The 18784-nt window shown below is 34.8% G+C and overlaps 2 protein-coding genes across 5 annotated transcripts in view; one reads left to right on the top strand and one right to left on the bottom strand.

Moving 5' to 3' along the window:
- LOC120413652 (E3 ubiquitin-protein ligase Nedd-4) overlaps positions 1-9799 on the top strand; it is a 49588-nt gene extending 39789 nt beyond the window's left edge. For all 4 annotated transcript variants that reach the window (XM_039574570.2, XM_039574569.2, XM_039574572.2 and 1 more), the window contains 4 exons: positions 463-978; positions 1041-1339; positions 8478-9170; positions 9235-9799. In XM_039574570.2, the coding sequence (XP_039430504.1) occupies positions 463-978; positions 1041-1339; positions 8478-9170; positions 9235-9337 (1611 nt within the window). In that variant the 3' untranslated portion in view covers positions 9338-9799. The remainder of the gene's footprint in view (positions 1-462; positions 979-1040; positions 1340-8477; positions 9171-9234) is intronic.
- A 2284-nt stretch (positions 9800-12083) lies between these two features.
- Positions 12084-12893, bottom strand: LOC120413666 (acylphosphatase-2). The gene is made up of 4 exons (XM_039574590.2): positions 12646-12893; positions 12558-12574; positions 12391-12500; positions 12084-12328 (listed from the first exon to the last, which is right to left on the bottom strand). Exons 1-4 carry the CDS (start codon positions 12866-12868, stop codon positions 12214-12216), a joined length of 465 nt encoding a protein of 154 aa, XP_039430524.2. The 5' UTR covers positions 12869-12893; the 3' UTR covers positions 12084-12213.
- Positions 12894-18784: the final 5891 nt, after the last annotated feature.

Below are 18784 nucleotides of genomic sequence, written 5' to 3'. Positions count from 1 at the left end.
TCTCGGAAAGCCCCAGTTGGAACCTGGTTGAGGGCACTTTGACACGTTGTTTAGGGTGTTCTAATATTTTTCTGTCCGCTTTACTACTAACCGTTTATTGTAATAATACTAACAAATAAAACAAAAAACACCGTAATTTGTTCTAAGTTTAAGACAGTGAGCAAAAGAGCAACTCTCATTTCTCTCTCATTATCATTGCTCTTCTCTCGAAGCACACGGGAGAAGAGCAATGATAACGAGAGAGAAATGAGAGTTGCTCTTATGCTCACTGTCTTAATTGTGGAACAAAGCACAAATGTAATGGAGATCTGTAGTCTGTGATGATCAAATTTAAACAATGTTTTTACATAAAATTAGAGTTTAGAGTCGGATTGACTAACTTTTTTAACAAATAATTAGTTATTGGTGTTGAAACACTTTCCACCCCTAACTTATACCAACATTATTTGTCTCCTCTTCCAGACGACAACGGACAACAGTCAACCAACTCCCGCTTCCGCTCCATCACCAAACAGTTCACCCAGCACACCCGCCGGAACTCCGGCCGTCGCCGCCGACGGTCTCCCGGCCGGTTGGTCCATGCAGAGTGCCGCCAACGGGCGGATGTTCTTCATCGACCACATCAACCGCAAAACGTCCTGGGTCGACCCGCGGACGGGCGTCGCCAGCCCGATTCCGGGAATGGGCGCGGCGGGTGCGCTCAACAACAATCAGCTGGCCGCGGCCAGTCCCGTTTCGGCGACGGGAGCCGCTTCCGGCGGGGCGCGGTCACACGACGACGAGTTGGGCCCGCTGCCGGAGGGCTGGGAGGAGCGGGTACACAACGACGGCCGGACGTTCTTCATCGATCACAACACGCGGACGACCCAGTGGGACGACCCGCGGTTGTCCAATCCGAAGATCGCCGGCCAGGCGGTGCCGTACTCGCGCGACTACAAGCAAAAGTACGAATATCTCAAGAGTCAGCTGAAGAAGCCGGTGGGTTGCTTTGAAGTGTTCTCAAAAGAAGAAGTGATCTCGAAGGTTTGTCCTTTTTGCAGGCCAACGTCCCGAACAAGATCGACATCAAGATCCGGCGGACGTCGATCCTGGAGGACTCGTACCGGATCATCAACTCGGTCACCAAGGTGGACCTGCTCAAGACGAAGCTGTGGGTGGAGTTTGAGGGCGAAGCGGGCCTGGATTACGGTGGGCTGGCGCGCGAGTGGTTCTACCTGCTGTCCAAGGAGATGTTCAACCCGTACTACGGCCTGTTTGAGTACTCGGCGATGGACAACTACACGCTGCAGATCAACCCGTTCAGCGGGCTGTGCAACGAGGAGCATCTGAACTACTTCAAGTGAGTATACTCTTCTATGGCTGGAACAGAAAATTTTCATCATTAGATGGACCATACAAAATTTCGTACAATTTTGACAGCTATATATACAAAATGATGTCAAAATATTCTAGCAAAGGTTCCTTGAGAACGGTATTATAATCGATATGCGTATGATGAAAAAAAAAATCTCAAAAAAAATGAATTGCGTAAAATAACCATATTGATAAAATAACATTTTTGGATAACGGATCGTATTTTGAGCATTAACAAAGGCCTGTCAAAAACATCTGGCAGTGTTGCCAATTCTTTGGAAAAACATGTTTATTTTTAATCGTCGAGAGGAAATAAATAAAAAATTACATGATTAGTTGATCTATAAACTTGACCGTTTTATACAGGAGAATATCATCTAAATTTGGTTAAAAAACATTTAATATTGGACAAACAGTTGCTGAGATAAAGCCTTTGATAGTAAAATAATGAGTTTTTGAGTGCAAAATAGTAAAATAGCGTCCAAAGTTCAGATCATGTTATCTCAGGAACTATTGAATCAATTTGAAATCTCATGAATGCCATTCCATTTTTGACCAAATCAGTAAATTTTAACAAAATGTATTTAAAAGATAATAATTATTTTTTTTGACGAAGGATAACTTATTTTTCGTAAAGTTTCCCTTTTATTGAATGATTTCAGGTTGTTTTTTTCAGCTTAGATCGATCATGATTTGATAAAAAATATTAAATTAATATAAGTGTCATAAATGGTCATGTCATAAATGGTGTTGCCAAAATGTATAAGACCAGACTCGATTATCCGAAGGTCTTGGGAAAATTTCACTTCGGCTAATCGAATCTCACATTTTTATTTTTCGCTGTCATATTTTTTATGAACGAACTTAAGTATGACCCATAATCTGCTCTAAAATGATTTAGAATTTTAAAATCCAAGATGGCGGCCAAAATGGCCTTAATCACATATTTAAAAAATGCATTTTTGCCTTCCTCACCTTTCTGAAGAAAGGCTACAAAAATATCTCGAAAAACGAAATTCGTAATTTGACCTCCGGAGGCCGGATGTCATATATTTTGATGAAAACGTTGTCCGGATCTATCATGCGACTTGTCGTTGGATAGGTAATCAAAAGACCTTTTCAACGAGTTCTATAGATTGCAGATCTGACAACCCTATCAAAAGTTATTAGCACTTAAGTGTTATTTATGAACTTTTTAGAGACCGGATCTGAGATAATTTTATGAAAACGTTGTTCGGATCTATCATGCGACCTTTCGTTGTAAAGGTAATTAAAGGACCTTTTCAACGAGTTCGATAGATTAAAGATCTGACAACGCTATCAAAAGTTATAAGCACATATAGGGGCAGGGGGGCAGAATGGACCAGGGGGGCAGAATGGGCCACCTTTGGTTTTGGACTTTAGAATGGATTTAGACCAACTGTAAGGCAAGGGTCTTATAAAGGACGTCAAATAACATCACCATACCGAAAACGACGTTTGAATTCATTGTATTTTTCGAATTATGAGCAAAAATGTAAATAATTGACAAAACCACGCAAATGTTGTTTATTTCGAGGTTTCTAAATAAGCTTTCTGAAAAGTATGATTGTTTGAAAAAGTTTGTTCAATGCTTATAATGTTACTAGAGGTTACTACCAAGGTAAACAAACAACAACGGAACCTTCAAATCATTTAGAGGCTTGGTGGTGGAAGTGTTAAATTAAATTCCACTTGGGGGCAGAATGGACCACCCTTTTCCTGCCTTATAAAAACAATCAAAAGTCACGAAATTTGAGCTAAATGGATTATTTCACTCCTTGTAGCTTCACAAATCACGTTTAATGCAACATTAGTTGATTTTTTACTTGTTTTGATGCTTATTTGTAAAAATAGTGTCTTATTTCAACATTTTAACACTATTTTCAAAAATGTTTGTTTTGTTAAGTGACTATTTTTATAAAAGTTGTCTAACTTCATGGAAACTATGTTAGAAAGGTCCCTTAAGTCATTTCTTATCTCCCTTCAACGTTGTATTAGACGAAATGGCTTGTTTTCTAAGGTGGCCCATTCTGCCCCACAGGGTGGTCCATTCTGCCCCGCACCCTGGAAAAGTAGTCGAAAAAACTTTTTTTTTAAAGTGGCTCAAAAATAGTTCTAAGCTCAAAATTTTCATCAACCAAGTATACAACATTGAAGGGAACATCCCAAAGCATAAGCCTACTACACTGAATTCATATTTTTTATGTTTTTCTATGGTTTTTGGCGCATTTTACTTAGGCGGACCATTCTGCCCCCCCTGCCCCTATGTCCTGAATTATGAAGATCTGACTACCCAATCTGATGGTATGAATAAGGAATCAAGTTGAAGTTGAACACTGAATGGTCCGCCCATTTGTATCTATTTTGGATAGCACTACCCTCTAAATGTGAGGAAGGCACCAACCATTATTAAGTAAGTAACGTTTATCTTAAAAGACAATCGAATATTAAATTTTGACTAAAATCGGGTCGCAGAACTCAAATTTGAAAATACGAAAAATACGAAAAAACTTTTTTTTTAATTATTCGATTTTTCGAAGTCCCATACAAACCTTCGGATAATCGAGTCTGGGCTGTACAGTAATTCAGCAGGGTGGCCACTCAAATCCCATTTTGGAATTACCGACTTTTTCAGAACGTCAAATAAAAGGCAATTCTTACCAAAAAAAGGAAACTTATGACTCATAGGTTGTTTTGACAATTTACTCTAGAATTATTATGTAGTTAGTTACCATGCGAAAATCACGTTACGCATAATCTCTATTCATCACCCAGGTTTTATTGTTTTAAATTTTATTTCAAAGCTAAATCCAGTTTAATAAGAATGCGATGTTTTAAAGCGACAAACTCATTTAACATATTTTAAAGGCCTAAATTGTTAAATTGGTTAATGGGTTAAAATTTAAAAAAAAAACTGGACAGGCACCGTTTAAAAAATCTGACAGACGAAAATCTAACAATTTTGAATAGAGGAGAGGAAGAGGATTTTGAATCTTTTCACAAAAAATGAATTCAGCTAGTTTAACTAGTTTCTGAGTAAAAAAAAATATGAACTTACTTTCAATTAAATTAATTACTTTTGGTGCAATTTAAAAACTATATATCAAAAGGTTGGTGTTTTGAAAGCCATTTTTGGCCCAAAACGTATCTCAAGTTTAGAAAGCTGCGAAAATGACAGGATGTGTTTCAGGAACGTGATTTTTTGTAGTAAAATGTTACTAGCATGTCCCCTACACAGCACTTTGAACAGAATTATGTTTCATTGAGAAGAACTTGAGAAGTTGCAAAATCCGTAAAAATCACATTGACCTAATGACAATTCCTTTGACGGCACCTTAAACTTTTTTTTAAATCAAATACATAATATTAATTCTAATAACGCTAAATATTAGCTAAACCGCCATGAACTCGACGCCGAAATTGAAGTTATGTCCACGGTATAAATTCTATGACTATATTGATGAATTAAATTAAAAATTGTACAAAATATTAAAAAAAAAACAATCAAACATTAGAAGAAAAACAATTCTAACTTTTATGCTTGGATTCCTGATTTATTAAAGATTTTGGCAAATTCTCGGCCTTTTTCAACTTTTCAGATCTCAGAGACTACAATTATCATGACTGAAATCTCATCTTCCAACTTCCACAAAAATTCTCAGCAAAAATAATTGTCGGTCTCTATCCTGTGTGACATTCTCTTTTTCTCTCTCTCATTCCTGCATTAACAATCATTTTCCCTCAACAGAGCGTAGCTACAAAAGCCGCCACAAAACAAAATTTGCAAATGCAGTTTAGCTGCGCGTGATGCGTGGTCGATTCCCAATCCCCCTGTCGCGTTCTTTCATTGCGGTTTTCCGATAAGACAAAAGAATCTTCGGCGAGTGTTCGTGAACGAGTGAAAAGGGAAGGAGCCATATAAAGAGAATGCGCATGCTGGCAATCACGAGATAAAAGAAGCGAACTCTGCTTTATGTCTATTAGTGCAGAAATCATCAAATGATAGTTTTTTCTATCGCTCATTTACAACACAAGAAAAACCAAAAACACTCCTCTAGGGGAAAGTGGGGCAAGTGTAACAAGCTAAGGAAATGCTCGTTATAACCCATTAAAAACGTTAAAAAATCTGTCGGATTTATTGGAATCATCTTATTCCAGGTCTTGACTGAGACTTTGATACAACAAGTTTAAAAAAAAATCTGTTTTTTAATTCGCAATTCGCAATTCGCAATTTTCAGTGTAAGAACGGGCCTTGACCGATCTTATGCACCAGGTTCCCGACGAACACGCACTGCCCTTACACCTACATCTCACCCTTGCTCTGAGTCAGTACGAGCAGCACGCTAGAACACGCTTTGAGTGTTCGTGCCAGGCATGCACACCTTCTTTTCCGGTTACGCATTTTAACTCGGCCGGGGGTGGTACATTACGTAGGGTTTGATGTAAGTATAAGCGCCTAACCATTTATAGTGTGCCTAACAATTTTCATTAAAGCAAGAACTGTTTTATTTTAGTTTGAATTCGAAAACTTATTGTTATTTACAGTGTATTGTTTTCTCCTGAAATCCTGCCTAATGTTGTGTCGTGTTAATCTGTTGCTATTTCTTCTGTCGCGGTGTTTTGTTACAATGTTTTGAACCTAAGCATGTTATTTAAAAGTTTACCAAAAGTACAATAATGTTATGTGTGTGACTTTGACAATTCAATATATTGAGTAAGGACTCAAACCTTACTTGTTTGAAGAAAAGGGCGTAGATTAAAACAATAGAAAATAAAGGAAAGCATACTACATAAAGTTCGATACTGAAAGAATAAGTGTATGTTGAAGGAAAGAAGAGTAAAAGCTGTATGAAGTAGATTAAAAATATAGGCAATAATTTATGAAAATAGCTATGTGATAAAAGATAAATAATATCATATAAGCTTAGATAGCATTATTGACAACTTTAGGAGCCGATTAAAATAATATTTTAATAAATAAATAAATAAGCCAATGAATAAAGATTGATATATTCTATGAACAGAAATTAACCCGAGAATTAACCTCGTTTGCATATTAAGGAGCTCAGTTTTTGTAAGGGAAAACACATAACAGTTGAAACTGGCAAATAGAGTAGAGGAGACTTGAAAGATAAGTAAAAGAGAACTAAAGAAGTTGGAGATAAGAAGAAGAGATACTCCGAGTTGCGATGTTCTAGGTACATCCACAACAGTTCGTTCAACATGCTGTGAATCAAAACAATACCTTCTACAATCACAAATTACTTCCCTTTCCCATATTGCCGCTTTATAATGTAGTCCATGCTCTGCAAAGAAAGAGATGTTAGTAAAATATAAACACTATAAAATAATGATACAGCTACTTGCGGGAACCTGAGTGACATCAGGGTTTCTAATGTTGTTGCTGTTGTGTCCAGTGTGATAATATCACTCCAAAGTGGTTGTCGTGGTGCAATCGTTCTCCAACCGTAGGCCCAGACACGACATGAAAATGGAAACAAACAAAACAAACAAAAAGATGCATTAGTATATGAAAATAAGAGAAACAAAGGATCATGCAATCAAAATAATATGATGGATAGTAAACAGAAGCCGAATTAGAAAATCAGTTACACATAAGAAAGAAATAGAAGATAGATAGTAGCTGAAAGTGGAAAGAAGAGAAACCCCGTATTGCGATGTATCAGGTACATCCACAACAGTTAACTCAACATGCTGTGAATCAAAACAATACCGTCTACAATCTTCCCTTCCCACATCGCGCATCCCTTTCTTTTCGCCGTCTCGACTCTGACCCTCGCTGGTCAAAGGTTTACGAGTTCGTTTCCACAGGCCACCAGCAAGGTCACGTGTTGTCATCATAATGACGAAACCAAGCCAACGTGGAGGTAAGAAAATGGGTAACTTGCAAGAAACCAGAGCAGCTGTTTTGACCAAGATCAACTAACAGCACTACGGATGTAGTTCCGCTCCTTCCAGGATGTTCCTCACCGGGTGTCAACCGAAAAGGTATCATTCTACCCTTGGCCTGCTAAAAAAAAAAAAAAAAAAAAAAAAAAAAAAAAAAAAAAAAAAATTCTGTTTTTTAATGTAAAAAAATTGATTTTAATTTTTTTGATTTTTCGTACGTTCTACTCAACTAGTGGGGCAATACGAACAACTCGTTGGGGCAAGAGGAACAATTCATGAAAAAACATGCTAATTTACTAACAATTGAACTATTATCACTTAGATACATCAGATTAGGATGTATTTGAAACGTTTCTTTCATTTTTAGATTAAAAAATAATATTTTACTAAAAATTTGACCTTTTTTACGAAAAAAAAAATTACTTAGATGATAAACAGTAAATTTTCATGATATTATTATATAGTGTATGGACAATTTTTTAAACAATTGATTATCAGTTTTTAAGAACTTTTATGTATTTTTTTCACAATAAAATATGTTGCTGCAGCAATTCGTATTTTTTTCCATACTAAAAATTCATATGGTACACTTGCCCCACGTAAACAAGATTTTTCAAAAACTCTCTACAAAAATAACCAAAACATAAATCATACTTTATAATACGTGCAAGTCATTGGTAGGGACACTACTGATCTAGGAAAAATAGCATTTTGATAAAATGAGCCTTGAAACGAACCCTAAGCCTTATTTTGTACTTTCCAAATATTATAAGGAAACAAAGGTTTTGAAAAAAAAAACTTCATTCAATATTATGCCCCGTGGCGTTTACGTCGTTTTGGCTGTTATGTGGTAGTAGAATCAGCTAATTGCATTGCTAGCAACAATTCTTCATACTGGAAATAATCAAAATTTTAAAAATGCCGGCCTTACTAGCGATTGTTCCTCTTGCCCCATATGGTCGTCTTGCCCCACCTTCCCCTAGTACATTTTCAAATGCTAGGGTGGATTTTAAAATTTGATATTTTTTTTCCTCTAAGAGGTTGTAGGAATTCAATGTTTAATAATCAAATTTATAGTTAATTTTCCGATATTTTGAGAGTCATACATGAGGCCAAAGGCGCACGAAACTTTTTGACTCTTTCTGGCCCAATTTTTTTCTCACATTCCTAATTTTAATGTTTCTGTCCCGCAGGTTCATCGGCAGGATAGCGGGCATGGCCGTCTACCACGGCAAGCTGCTGGACGCGTTCTTCATCCGGCCGTTCTACAAGATGATGCTCCAGAAGCAGATCGACCTCCGGGACATGGAGTCCGTCGACACGGAGTACTACAACTCGCTGCTCTACATCAAGGAGAACGACCCGAGCGAACTGATGTTGACGTTCAGCGTCGACGAGGAAAGCTTCGGAACGACCAGTCAACGCGAACTCAAACCGGACGGCGCAAACATCGAGGTGACGAACGAAAACAAGGACGAGTACATCCGGCTCGTGATCGAGTGGCGGTTCGTCGCCCGGGTCAAAAGCCAAATGCAGGCCTTCCTGGAAGGGTTCGGCTCGCTCGTTCCGCTCAATCTGCTCAAGATCTTCGACGAGAACGAGCTGGAACTGCTGATGTGCGGCATCCAGAGCATCGACGTCAACGACTGGAAGCGCAACACGCTGTACAAGGGCGACTTTTACGCGAACCACGTGGTCGTGCAGTGGTTCTGGCGGGCGGTCCTTTCGTTCAACAACGAAATGCGCGCCCGGCTGCTCCAGTTCGTAACCGGCACCAGCCGCGTCCCCATGAACGGCTTCAAGGAGCTGTACGGCTCGAACGGGCCGCAAATGTTCACCATCGAAAAGTGGGGCACGCCGGCGAATTATCCGCGGGCGCACACCTGGTGAGTTCAACAACTCAAGAACCGTTCCCCTTCTCAACTAACCGGACCTTCTTTTTTCCCCCAGCTTCAACCGGTTGGACCTGCCACCGTACGAGAGCTACTCCCAGCTCAAGGACAAACTGGTCAAGGCGATCGAGGGCAGTCAGGGCTTTGCGGGGGTGGACTAAGGGAGGGCGGAACGGTGGACCCGTAATACATTCCTAGCTTTAAGAGAGGAACCGGCCATAATTATTTCGAGTCTCTTGGAGGAGGAGGAGGAGGAAACCAATCGGGAACAGAAAAGAGAGTGCCTTTTTTCGCTGAAGGTGGAAAGATTGCTTGTGATTGTCTGTGAGTCATTTTCGAGGAGAAGATAAATTTAATAAGGTACCCCCCCAGTGCAGTGCAGTGCAGTCAGTGTGGTTAGGGAAGGTGTTTCTGTTCGGGAAGGCGTCAAAAGCTTTAGAGGAGATTCGAGTCCAAAATTTGTTTTTAATTATTTCTTTCTTTTTTGTTGTGAAAATTGCGCACAAGACTATAGGAAAAAAGAAAGCAAGCCGTTCTATCCATTAAGAAAGGGTTACATGAAGAATCACAAAGATTAAATGTGTATTATTAAATTTTTAATAAAAAGAAATGCAATAATTTAACTTTTTAGTGACTGTTTCATTACGATGATGACATTAAGGGGATACGGGATGGTCCGCCATATTGATTCCGCGACTCGCGTTTTTGAAAGCATTTTTAAGGCTGATACGTAGAATCTTGAATTTAAAAGGACGGGTTTCGTTTTTTTTTACTCGAAATTAATTGACCAAAGGGAAAATCCAAATAGTTGTCATTAAATTTGCTTGCAGAAAAATAAAAAAAAATATAAAAAAAGTTATTTACAAACTCAAACATTTGGAAATACGGAAATTTAAAAATTCAGAATTGAATAAGAGTTCAAAAGTATGTATATTACTATTAACAAAACAAAACAAATATTTTAAAATATACAAATAAAAAAAAATATTAAAAAATCCAAAATTAAAAACAAACAATGGTTCAAAAATTTAAATTTCAAAAAGTTAAAAATGCAGAGCATAAAAAAATCAAATATTTAACAATGCTACAGTTAAAACTTTTAAGAAATTATAATTTCAAAACCTGGAAAAAAAATTTCAAATTAGAAATACGAAAATCTAGGAATCTGAAAACAATATTTCCCGAAGTCTTCGTTAAAAATTTATAATTACAAAATTCTCTAAATTTGAGTTTCTAACCTTAAATATGATTCCAAAAATTTCTGTTTATTTTTAAAATTTGAAATGATGGCAAAATTTTAGACTTTTTTTTAAATGTCAGAAATTAAGAATTTAAGAATCTGCGAATTTAAAAATTTAAGATTTTTTTTAATTTAAAAATTTAAGAATTTTTATAATTTATGAATTAAGTAATTTAGTTATTTAAGAATTTAAGAATTTAGGAATTTAGGAATTTAGGAATTTAAGAATTTAAGAATCTAAGAATTTAAGAATTTAAGTTTCTAAGAATTTAAGAATTTATAAATTTAGGTATTTAAGAATTTCAGAATTCAATTTAGAGTTTTTGTTTTGCTAATATTTTTCTTTTTTTTAATTTAGTCGGTGCGCGGCTCGAGATTCTTTGAATAAAAAAAATTAAAATATTTAAAAATTCAAAATGCTGGAATAAAAAAACACAACTTCAAAAATTTAAGAAATCTAAAACTTTAGAATAAAAAGTTTTAAAATTTAAAAAAAAAGTGAAAACTCAAGAATTTTTTAATTCTGGAATTCAAAATTAAAAAAACCTTATTACATTGACAATTTTTTAAGAATTTAAGAATTTAAGAATTTAAGAACCTAAGAATTTAAGAATTTAAGAATTTAAGAATTTACGAATTTAAGAATTTAAGAATTTACGAATTTAAGAATTTAACAATTTAAGAATTTAAGAATTTAAGAATTTAAGAATTTAAGAATTTAACGGTGCACATCAACCAGAGTATTTGCACCAAGATTTTTGTTACAAATATTTTAGTATTTTCGAAATTACGGGAACTATCGATATAATTTTCTATTCATCCCCTAAAGTACTGTCTTGTTAGCGATTTACAACAAAATTTGCCTATTAATCCAATCATATTGTTGCAGGATTGGTTCCGTAAGTTTGTCAATTTTGGAATAAGAAGACAACTACTTCCTTGGTTGCTGTGCACCCTTAAGAATTTAAGAATTTAAGAATTTAAGAATTTAATAATTTAAGAATTTAAGAATTTAAGAATTTAAGAATTTACGAATTTAAGAATTTAAGAATTTAAGAATTTAAGAATTTAAGAATTTAAGAATTTAAGAATTTAATTTAATTTAAAAATTTCAAAATTCTGGGATTCAATAATAAAAAAAATGTTTTTAATTCACAAATTTTTAAACTCTCAAATTCTTGAATTTCTTAAAATTCTTAAAAATAAAAATTTTGATTAATTTTCTAAATTTTAACAATATTAAATTTTTAATCTGATTCTTAGATTTTTTGATTCCTTGAATTTTTGAGTTTTTAAATATTTGGAATTTAGAATTTTGAAGTTTAATTTTTTTCTATGTTTTAATTTATGAATTATTGAATTTTGAATTTTGTTATTTTTTATTTATTTATTTTTTGTTTATTAGTTTTTTTTTTCTCTGCCAGGAAATTTAATGATAATTGTTGGGCTTTTCCCTTTGGTTTACATCATTTCAAGCAAAAAACAAAATCCGTCCTTTTAATATTAAGTTTCTGCGTTTTTAGATTCGTCATTATAAGGCAATTCCGAATTATTGAGACGTTTGCTGTCGGCCAGTGAATATTGGATTAAAAATCTGGAACCCTGTTTGTAGATGGCGTTTAAAGAACATAGCACAGTCGTTCTTTTGATGATATTAAATTTGAAGATTTATTTTCGACTACTCATTTGGTATTTATTAGAGGCATTTTTTTTTTTCAAATATAAATAAAGTAAATCACACAGAACACAACTAAATTCAATATTCAAACATCCCTTGGGGCAAACAACACAGCACGTTTAACGTTTGATTCCGAAATCATTGTACGAATACTTGGTAATCTCTTTGAGCTCGCCAAATACAGCCTTGTCGATGCGACTAGTGGGACTTCCCTTATTTTGCAGCCAGTATTTCCTACAAAATATTTGTAATTTAGTGTAACAGATAAAAAATTTAAAGTTAATTTCAAAACCAACATTTCATTGATCGGCTTCGCCTCTCCTTCCATTTGGCCCTTGACTGTTCCGTCCCGGGTGTTCATGCACCATCCCTTCAATCCCAAACTGGTGGCTTGCTTCTGGGTGTACTGAAAATGGTTATTTACCGTTAGAACCTAGATTGAAAGTTACTTAAAATGTCTCACCTTCCTAAAAAATACCCCTGAAAATAAATAGCAAAAATAGTTCATTACGACACGCTTGATAAAATAAAAACTTATCCAACTTCCCTACCTTGCACAATTCCAAACACCTCGAAATCGCAGGCCAACAGTTTTCCAGCCATTGTCGTTGAGCTTAGGACCAAATCAGCGCCTGCTGATGCAAACAAATCCACCGGTTCCGCCGGGCAACCGAGCACGGGACAGGTTGCTTCGATTGGTTGCTGCACCACGGCAACGACAAGTAGCACTACGAAGGGAACGACCAAAATAAAACCGAGCTCGCGTCGTCGCATTATTGTGTTTATTTGTGTGACTCGTATCAGAGATTTCAGATGTGATTGTTAGGCAGTAAATAGTGCTCTGAGCCGAGACAAATTAGGATCGGTTTTTAATTTAATTTTTATTTAACTTGCCAATAATTTATTTATTTTTATGGTTTTCATAACTTCTATTCTTGAAATTACTTTTCATCGATTCGAATTCTTTGTGAGGCTGTATCCCAGAAAATAATTGCACGATTTTCAAAATTCCAGAGAAAAATTAAAGGAAATTTTGTCAGCTTTTAAAAAAAAAATTCAGGGTTGCTATTATTTTAAGAATTATTTTTTAAACTAAAAAAAAAACCTGTAAAAATCGAAAGTTTATCTCTAAAAGCAGGTACATTGTTGTTGCAGTGATGCAGTGTGATTTTTTAGCGATTTTTTCCCGATCAAAATTCATGCTGAATTGTAATATTTACGAAGATGGAAACGATGTCCAACCATAAAGTAAAACCTATACCTTTCTTTAGTAAGGCAAAAAATGGAAATTATTTTTCGATTGCAAATTTCATTTTGCTTAAATTTTGTAAAATTGTTAACACTGAAACACCCAACACATGTCAAACTTACACGGATGCACAAGCCTAAAAAAGTCGTAACGATACCTTCAACTCGCTGGATCTCGGCCATAACTCAACCAATTGGGTCCTAAAATGAAGCTTAGATTTCTGATATTATTGTTTACAGCGATAAAGCTTATTTTTCTGAGTACAATGTTCCTTTGTACGACCACGAAGAGTTTAAAATGGATTTTTAAATCAATTTTGGAAAATTAACCTCGTGGTCCTTCTTGACAGAAAAGCTCCTACTTGACAGCTCGTTCCAAGGGGACCATAGTTGATCCATAGAAAAAATGTTGTGCTGTCAAAAAAATTTTTTGCATTATAACGAAAAAAAAAATGATCAGAAATGGTTTTTAATCGTGTTTTTTACCGTTGTACACAGGGTTACCAGGTCTGAACAGACAAAAATCTGGCAAAAAAACTGGCAAAAACCTGGCAAGCCACTTTTCTCAAAGTAATGAGCGAAATAGTGTTCAAAATGGTGTATTTTCCCTTTTTTTGCATTATAGCTTCACAAAATAAACATCATACGTCAGTTCAACAAAGTCTGGAAGAAATAAAAATTAAAATTTTACAAATTGCCACTGAAAAAAACTGGCAATGCCAGATTTATCTGGCAACCTGGCATCCCTGGTTGTACATAAAAATTGACATAGGGCTTTAGTAACCATAGGGCTTTAGTAACCAATTGGGGCTATTCTAAATCTATCGTTATCGTTATTTCGATGATTGTGTGTGACGATAACTCGTTTTTAAAATCTTTCTAAAATTGATTTAATTCAACCAAATCGTATTGAATTTCATTGCTTTCACCAAGAATATAATTTTTGAAAATGTAGTAAGTTTCAATGCATAAAAAGGTACTCAAAATTGTTCACAAAATACCGTATTTTTTCGAAAGTACTCAATTTTTCATAATTTGCAATATGTGTTAATTTGCCCATGTTCACATAAATGTCCCATATGCAAAAACAGCAAGCTGAGAAAAACGCATTTGAAGTTTGTCCCATACATAAGGCTACGTGTTAAATTTTCGCGAAAAAACTGGGGTTCCTCCGGATATCTAGAACAAAGTACTGGATGTGATAGGCTTTTTCGAAAGAGCACACAATTTCGAAACAAACTGCATCAATAACTCGAAATCGATGAAAATGCATATGGGACATTTATGCGATCAGGGGCAGTGTATAAAACGAAGCAAAATTTTGTATGCGTTATCACTTTATCGGGGCTTTTTTTTGGAAAATACTAAATAAAATTTTCATAAAATACCGATTTCTTCAAAATACTAAAATTTTCAAAATTTGCAATGTGGGTATCAAACGAAGCGAAATTTTGTATGCTGTTCACTTCAGTAATTTCGAAAAAATAAGGTATTTTGTGAAAATTTTGGTATTTTCTAAAAAAAACCTTACTTAACTCACCTTTAGGTGGTTGATGCCTTACCTTTGGGTTCGTTGGAAAGGTCTCTTGATTTCCCACCCAACGATAGGTTGCATGGGAGACCCGGACAATGTTTTCAACAAAATATCTGAGATCCGGCCTCAAAAAAGTGTATAAATAACACTTAAGTGCTTATTACTTTTGATAGGGTTGTACAATCTTCAATGTTTTGGGCTCGTTGGAAAGGGCTTTTAAATACCTTTCTAAATATGTATAGCATGACGGGTTAAAATCGTTTTTTAGCATAACTTTTGAAGTACTTTACAAAACTTGATAATATTTACTAGGGTCTTGTGGGACCCCAAGACGGATCGAATAAGACCAAAACGGTCCAAATCGGTCTTCCTATCGTGAACAATTTCCATACAAATAAAAACTTTTTTGTACGGAGCGTGGACAATCTTAGTGAAAGCATTGAAAATTTGACATGATTTGGTTGTGCTCGTTGTGCTAAGTCGATTTTGGAATGATTGGTGATAGAATTATCGAAATAACGGTAGCGATAACGATAGATTATCGTTATCGTCCCGACGACGATAGACAAATCATTATCGTTATCGAGCCTCGATAATTTTATCGAAGCTTGTTTTACACCATCACGCATCATGGCTCAAAATACGCTTTTTAGTCCCTTAAAATATGTATATTAAAAAATAGAACATATTAAAAACGTATTTTGGTAGGGAAAATATACCCATTTTAAGGTACCACCTAAATCGTATTTTCCCCCCCTGGTTTTTTTTTACCGAAATTGATATATCTTCAACCCGGTTACATCTAGAACTTCCATATTGACTCATTTTGTTGAAAAATGATTCACGAAGCTAATGAGACCAAAATTGATGAAATTTATCAAATAGTTTTTTCAAAAAATAAGCAGAACTCAAGATGTTTGAATGAAAAACTGCTGTTTGTATGGAAACCGAAAAAAAAATTATTTTCGATGCTTCGCACCACCATGTACACTGCATAAACCACGCTCAAAACATATTGAATCACTTGGGGACATTTCAAGGAATCGATTGGTATCCGGATTTCCCCGGAAATTCCTCCCAAAGTGGCCAAAAGTAAGAAGGAAGTTGAAAGTCTGATTCCGGATAGTCCCGGGCGTACCGGCATCCATGCCTGGCACGGCGTTTGTTGCATGCACAGTATAAAAAGCTGAAAAAAAGATGGTCAAAAAATAAAAAACAGTCCAATACTTCAACTTTATCACCAACAACTTTTTGCAAAAATGCTTTCTAGTCAATGATAATGAAATCTATAGGTTTTGATAACATTACACACAATATTACAATATTTTTTGCAAATTTGCATTGAACGATTTGAAATTCCTAAAACAAAAAACCGTTTCTACTGTGCATCTTTTCTAAATATGTTTTGTTGCACGCCGATTGTTTTGTTGCACGCAGTTTGATTTGTTGCATATGTTTGTTTTGGTAACAGCTGTTTGTTTCGCGATTCCGGTCGGATGTCGGTTCAAATTCCGCGATTACAGGTCGGTCGGTCGGTCGCTCCGCGAGTGGAATGTTTGGGGGAGTGTCCAACTACCGCTGGTCCAGCAGTTTGTGTGTGATGTCCCGGGAAGAAACCCGGGTTTGCCGCGTCCCACCGTGAACGTTGGAGGTAAGCTGGTCCAGCAACCCGGGTTGGCGGATGAAGGTAAGCTGGTCCAGCGGTGTGTGAAGACGGAAGAAACCCGGGTTTGTCGGAGGAGATTAGCTGAACCAGCGGCGGGAGGACGGAAGAAACACGGGTTGGCGTTTGTGTGTTGTCCTGGAGGACGGAAAACCCCAGGGTTTATTGGAGGAGGCTAGCTGGACCAGCAGCTTGTGTGTTGTCCCAGGAGGACGGAATAAACCCGGGTTGGCGGGTGAAGGTAAACAGGTCCAGCGGTGTGTTTGTGTGAGGATGGAAAATAAACCCGGGTTTGTCGGAGAAGCGGTTTGTGTGTGTTGTCCCGGGAGGACGAAAAAAATCCAGGTTTGTCGAAGGAAATTATCTGGACCAGCGGCGTGTGTGCTGTCCCGGGAAGACGGAAGAACCCCGGGTTGGCGGGTGGAGGTAAGCTGGTTCAGCGGAGTGTGTGTTGTTCCGGGAAGACGAAGAAACCCGAGTTTGCCGCGTCATGACCAAGAACGGGAGGACAGAAGAAGATCTGGAAAGAAGGATGGAAACACATGTTGCCCGCTCAAAAGGAAGTACATCTCACGATGGCACGGCATCAACCCAACAAGGCACGGAAAAGCATCTCAGTCGAAAGGATTAAAAAAATAATGAGATATCGCAAATTTCTGACGCTTGTCTGAACCCGCGGTTCGGTAAGTTATTTGTAAATAAATGTATGCATCTTTTATAAATAAATTATAAGAAAGTTATTTTGTAAACTTCTTACACTTTTTATCTAAGAAAAAAAAATTAAAATTCTAAAATTCTATAATTCTAAAATTATAAAATTCTAAAATTCTAAAATTCTAAAATTCTAAAATTCTAAAATTCTAAAATTCTAAAATTCTAAAATTCTAAAATTCTAAAATTCTAAAATTCTAAAATTCTAAAATTCTAAAATTCTAAAATTCTAAAATTCTAAAATTCTAAAATACTAAAATTCTAAAATTCTAAAATTCTAAAATTCTAAAATTCTAAAATTTTAAAATTCTAAAATTCTAAAATTCTAAAATTCTAAAATTCTAAAATTCTAAAATTCTAAAATTCTAAAATTATAAAATTATAAAATTCTGAAATTCTAAAATTCTAAAATTCTAAAATTGTACCAAAAAATTGGAAAATAAGAAAATAAGCAAATAAGAAAATAAGCAAATAAGTAAATAATAAAATAAGAAAATAAGAAAATAAGAAAATAAGAAAATAAGAAAATAAGAAAATAAGAAAATAAGAAAATAAGAAAATAAGAAAATAAGAAAATAAGAAAATAAGAAAATAAGAAAATAAGAAAATAAGAAAATAAGAAAATAAGAAAATAAGAAAATAAGAAAATAAGAAAATAAGAAAATAAGAAAATAAGAAAATAAGAAAATAAGAAAATAAGAAAATAAGAAAATAAGAAAATAAGAAAATAAGAAAATAAGAAAATAAGAAAATAAGAAAATAAGAAAATTAGAAAATTAGAAAATAAGAAAATAAGAAAATAAGAAAATAAGAAAATAAGAAAATAAGAAAATAAGAAAATAAGAAAATAAGAAAATAAGAAAATAAGAAAATAAGAAAATAAGAAAATAAGAAAATTAGAAAATTAGAAAATTAGAAAATAAGAAAATAAGAAAATAAGAAAATAAGAAAATAAGAAAATAAGAAAATAAGAAAATAAGAAAATAAGAAAATAAGAAAATAAGAAAATAAGAAAATAAGAAAATAAGAAAATAAGAAAATACATACAATTACAAAATTACAAAATTACAAAATTACAAAATTACAAAATTACAAAATTACAAAATTACAAAATTACAAAATTACAAAATTACAAAATTACAAAATTACAAAATTACAAAATTACAAAATTACAAAATTACAAAATTACAAAATTACAAAATTACAAAATTACAAAATTACAAAATTACAAAATTACAAAATTACAAAATTACAAAATTACAAAATTACAAAATTACAAAATTACAAAATTACAAAATTACAAAATTACAAAATTACAAAATTACGAAATTGCAAAATTACAAAATTACAAAATTACAAAATTACAAAATTACAAATGCCGGGACCGTGGTGTAGAGGTAAGCGTGATTGCCTCTCACCCAGTCGGCCTGGGTTCGATCCCAGACGGTCCCGGTGGCATTTTTCGAGGCGAGATTTGTCTGATCACGCCTTCCGTCGGAAGGGAAGTAAATGTTGGTCCCGGACTAACCTAAAA

This window comes from Culex pipiens, chromosome 3 (genome assembly GCF_016801865.2).
Source record: "Culex pipiens pallens isolate TS chromosome 3, TS_CPP_V2, whole genome shotgun sequence".
NCBI lineage: Eukaryota > Metazoa > Arthropoda > Insecta > Diptera > Culicidae > Culex > Culex pipiens.
This window is presented reverse-complemented; position numbering and strand designations above follow the sequence as displayed.

Coding starts and splice junctions, on each gene's coding strand:
- LOC120413666 (XM_039574590.2), bottom strand. CDS start 12,868: ATGCGACGACGCGAGCTCGGTTTTATTTTGGTCGTTCCCTTCGTAGTG. Junction 12,329..12,390: donor GCGAAGCCGATCAATGAAAT/GTTGGTTTTGAA, acceptor AATATTTTGTAG/GAAATACTGGCTGCAAAATA.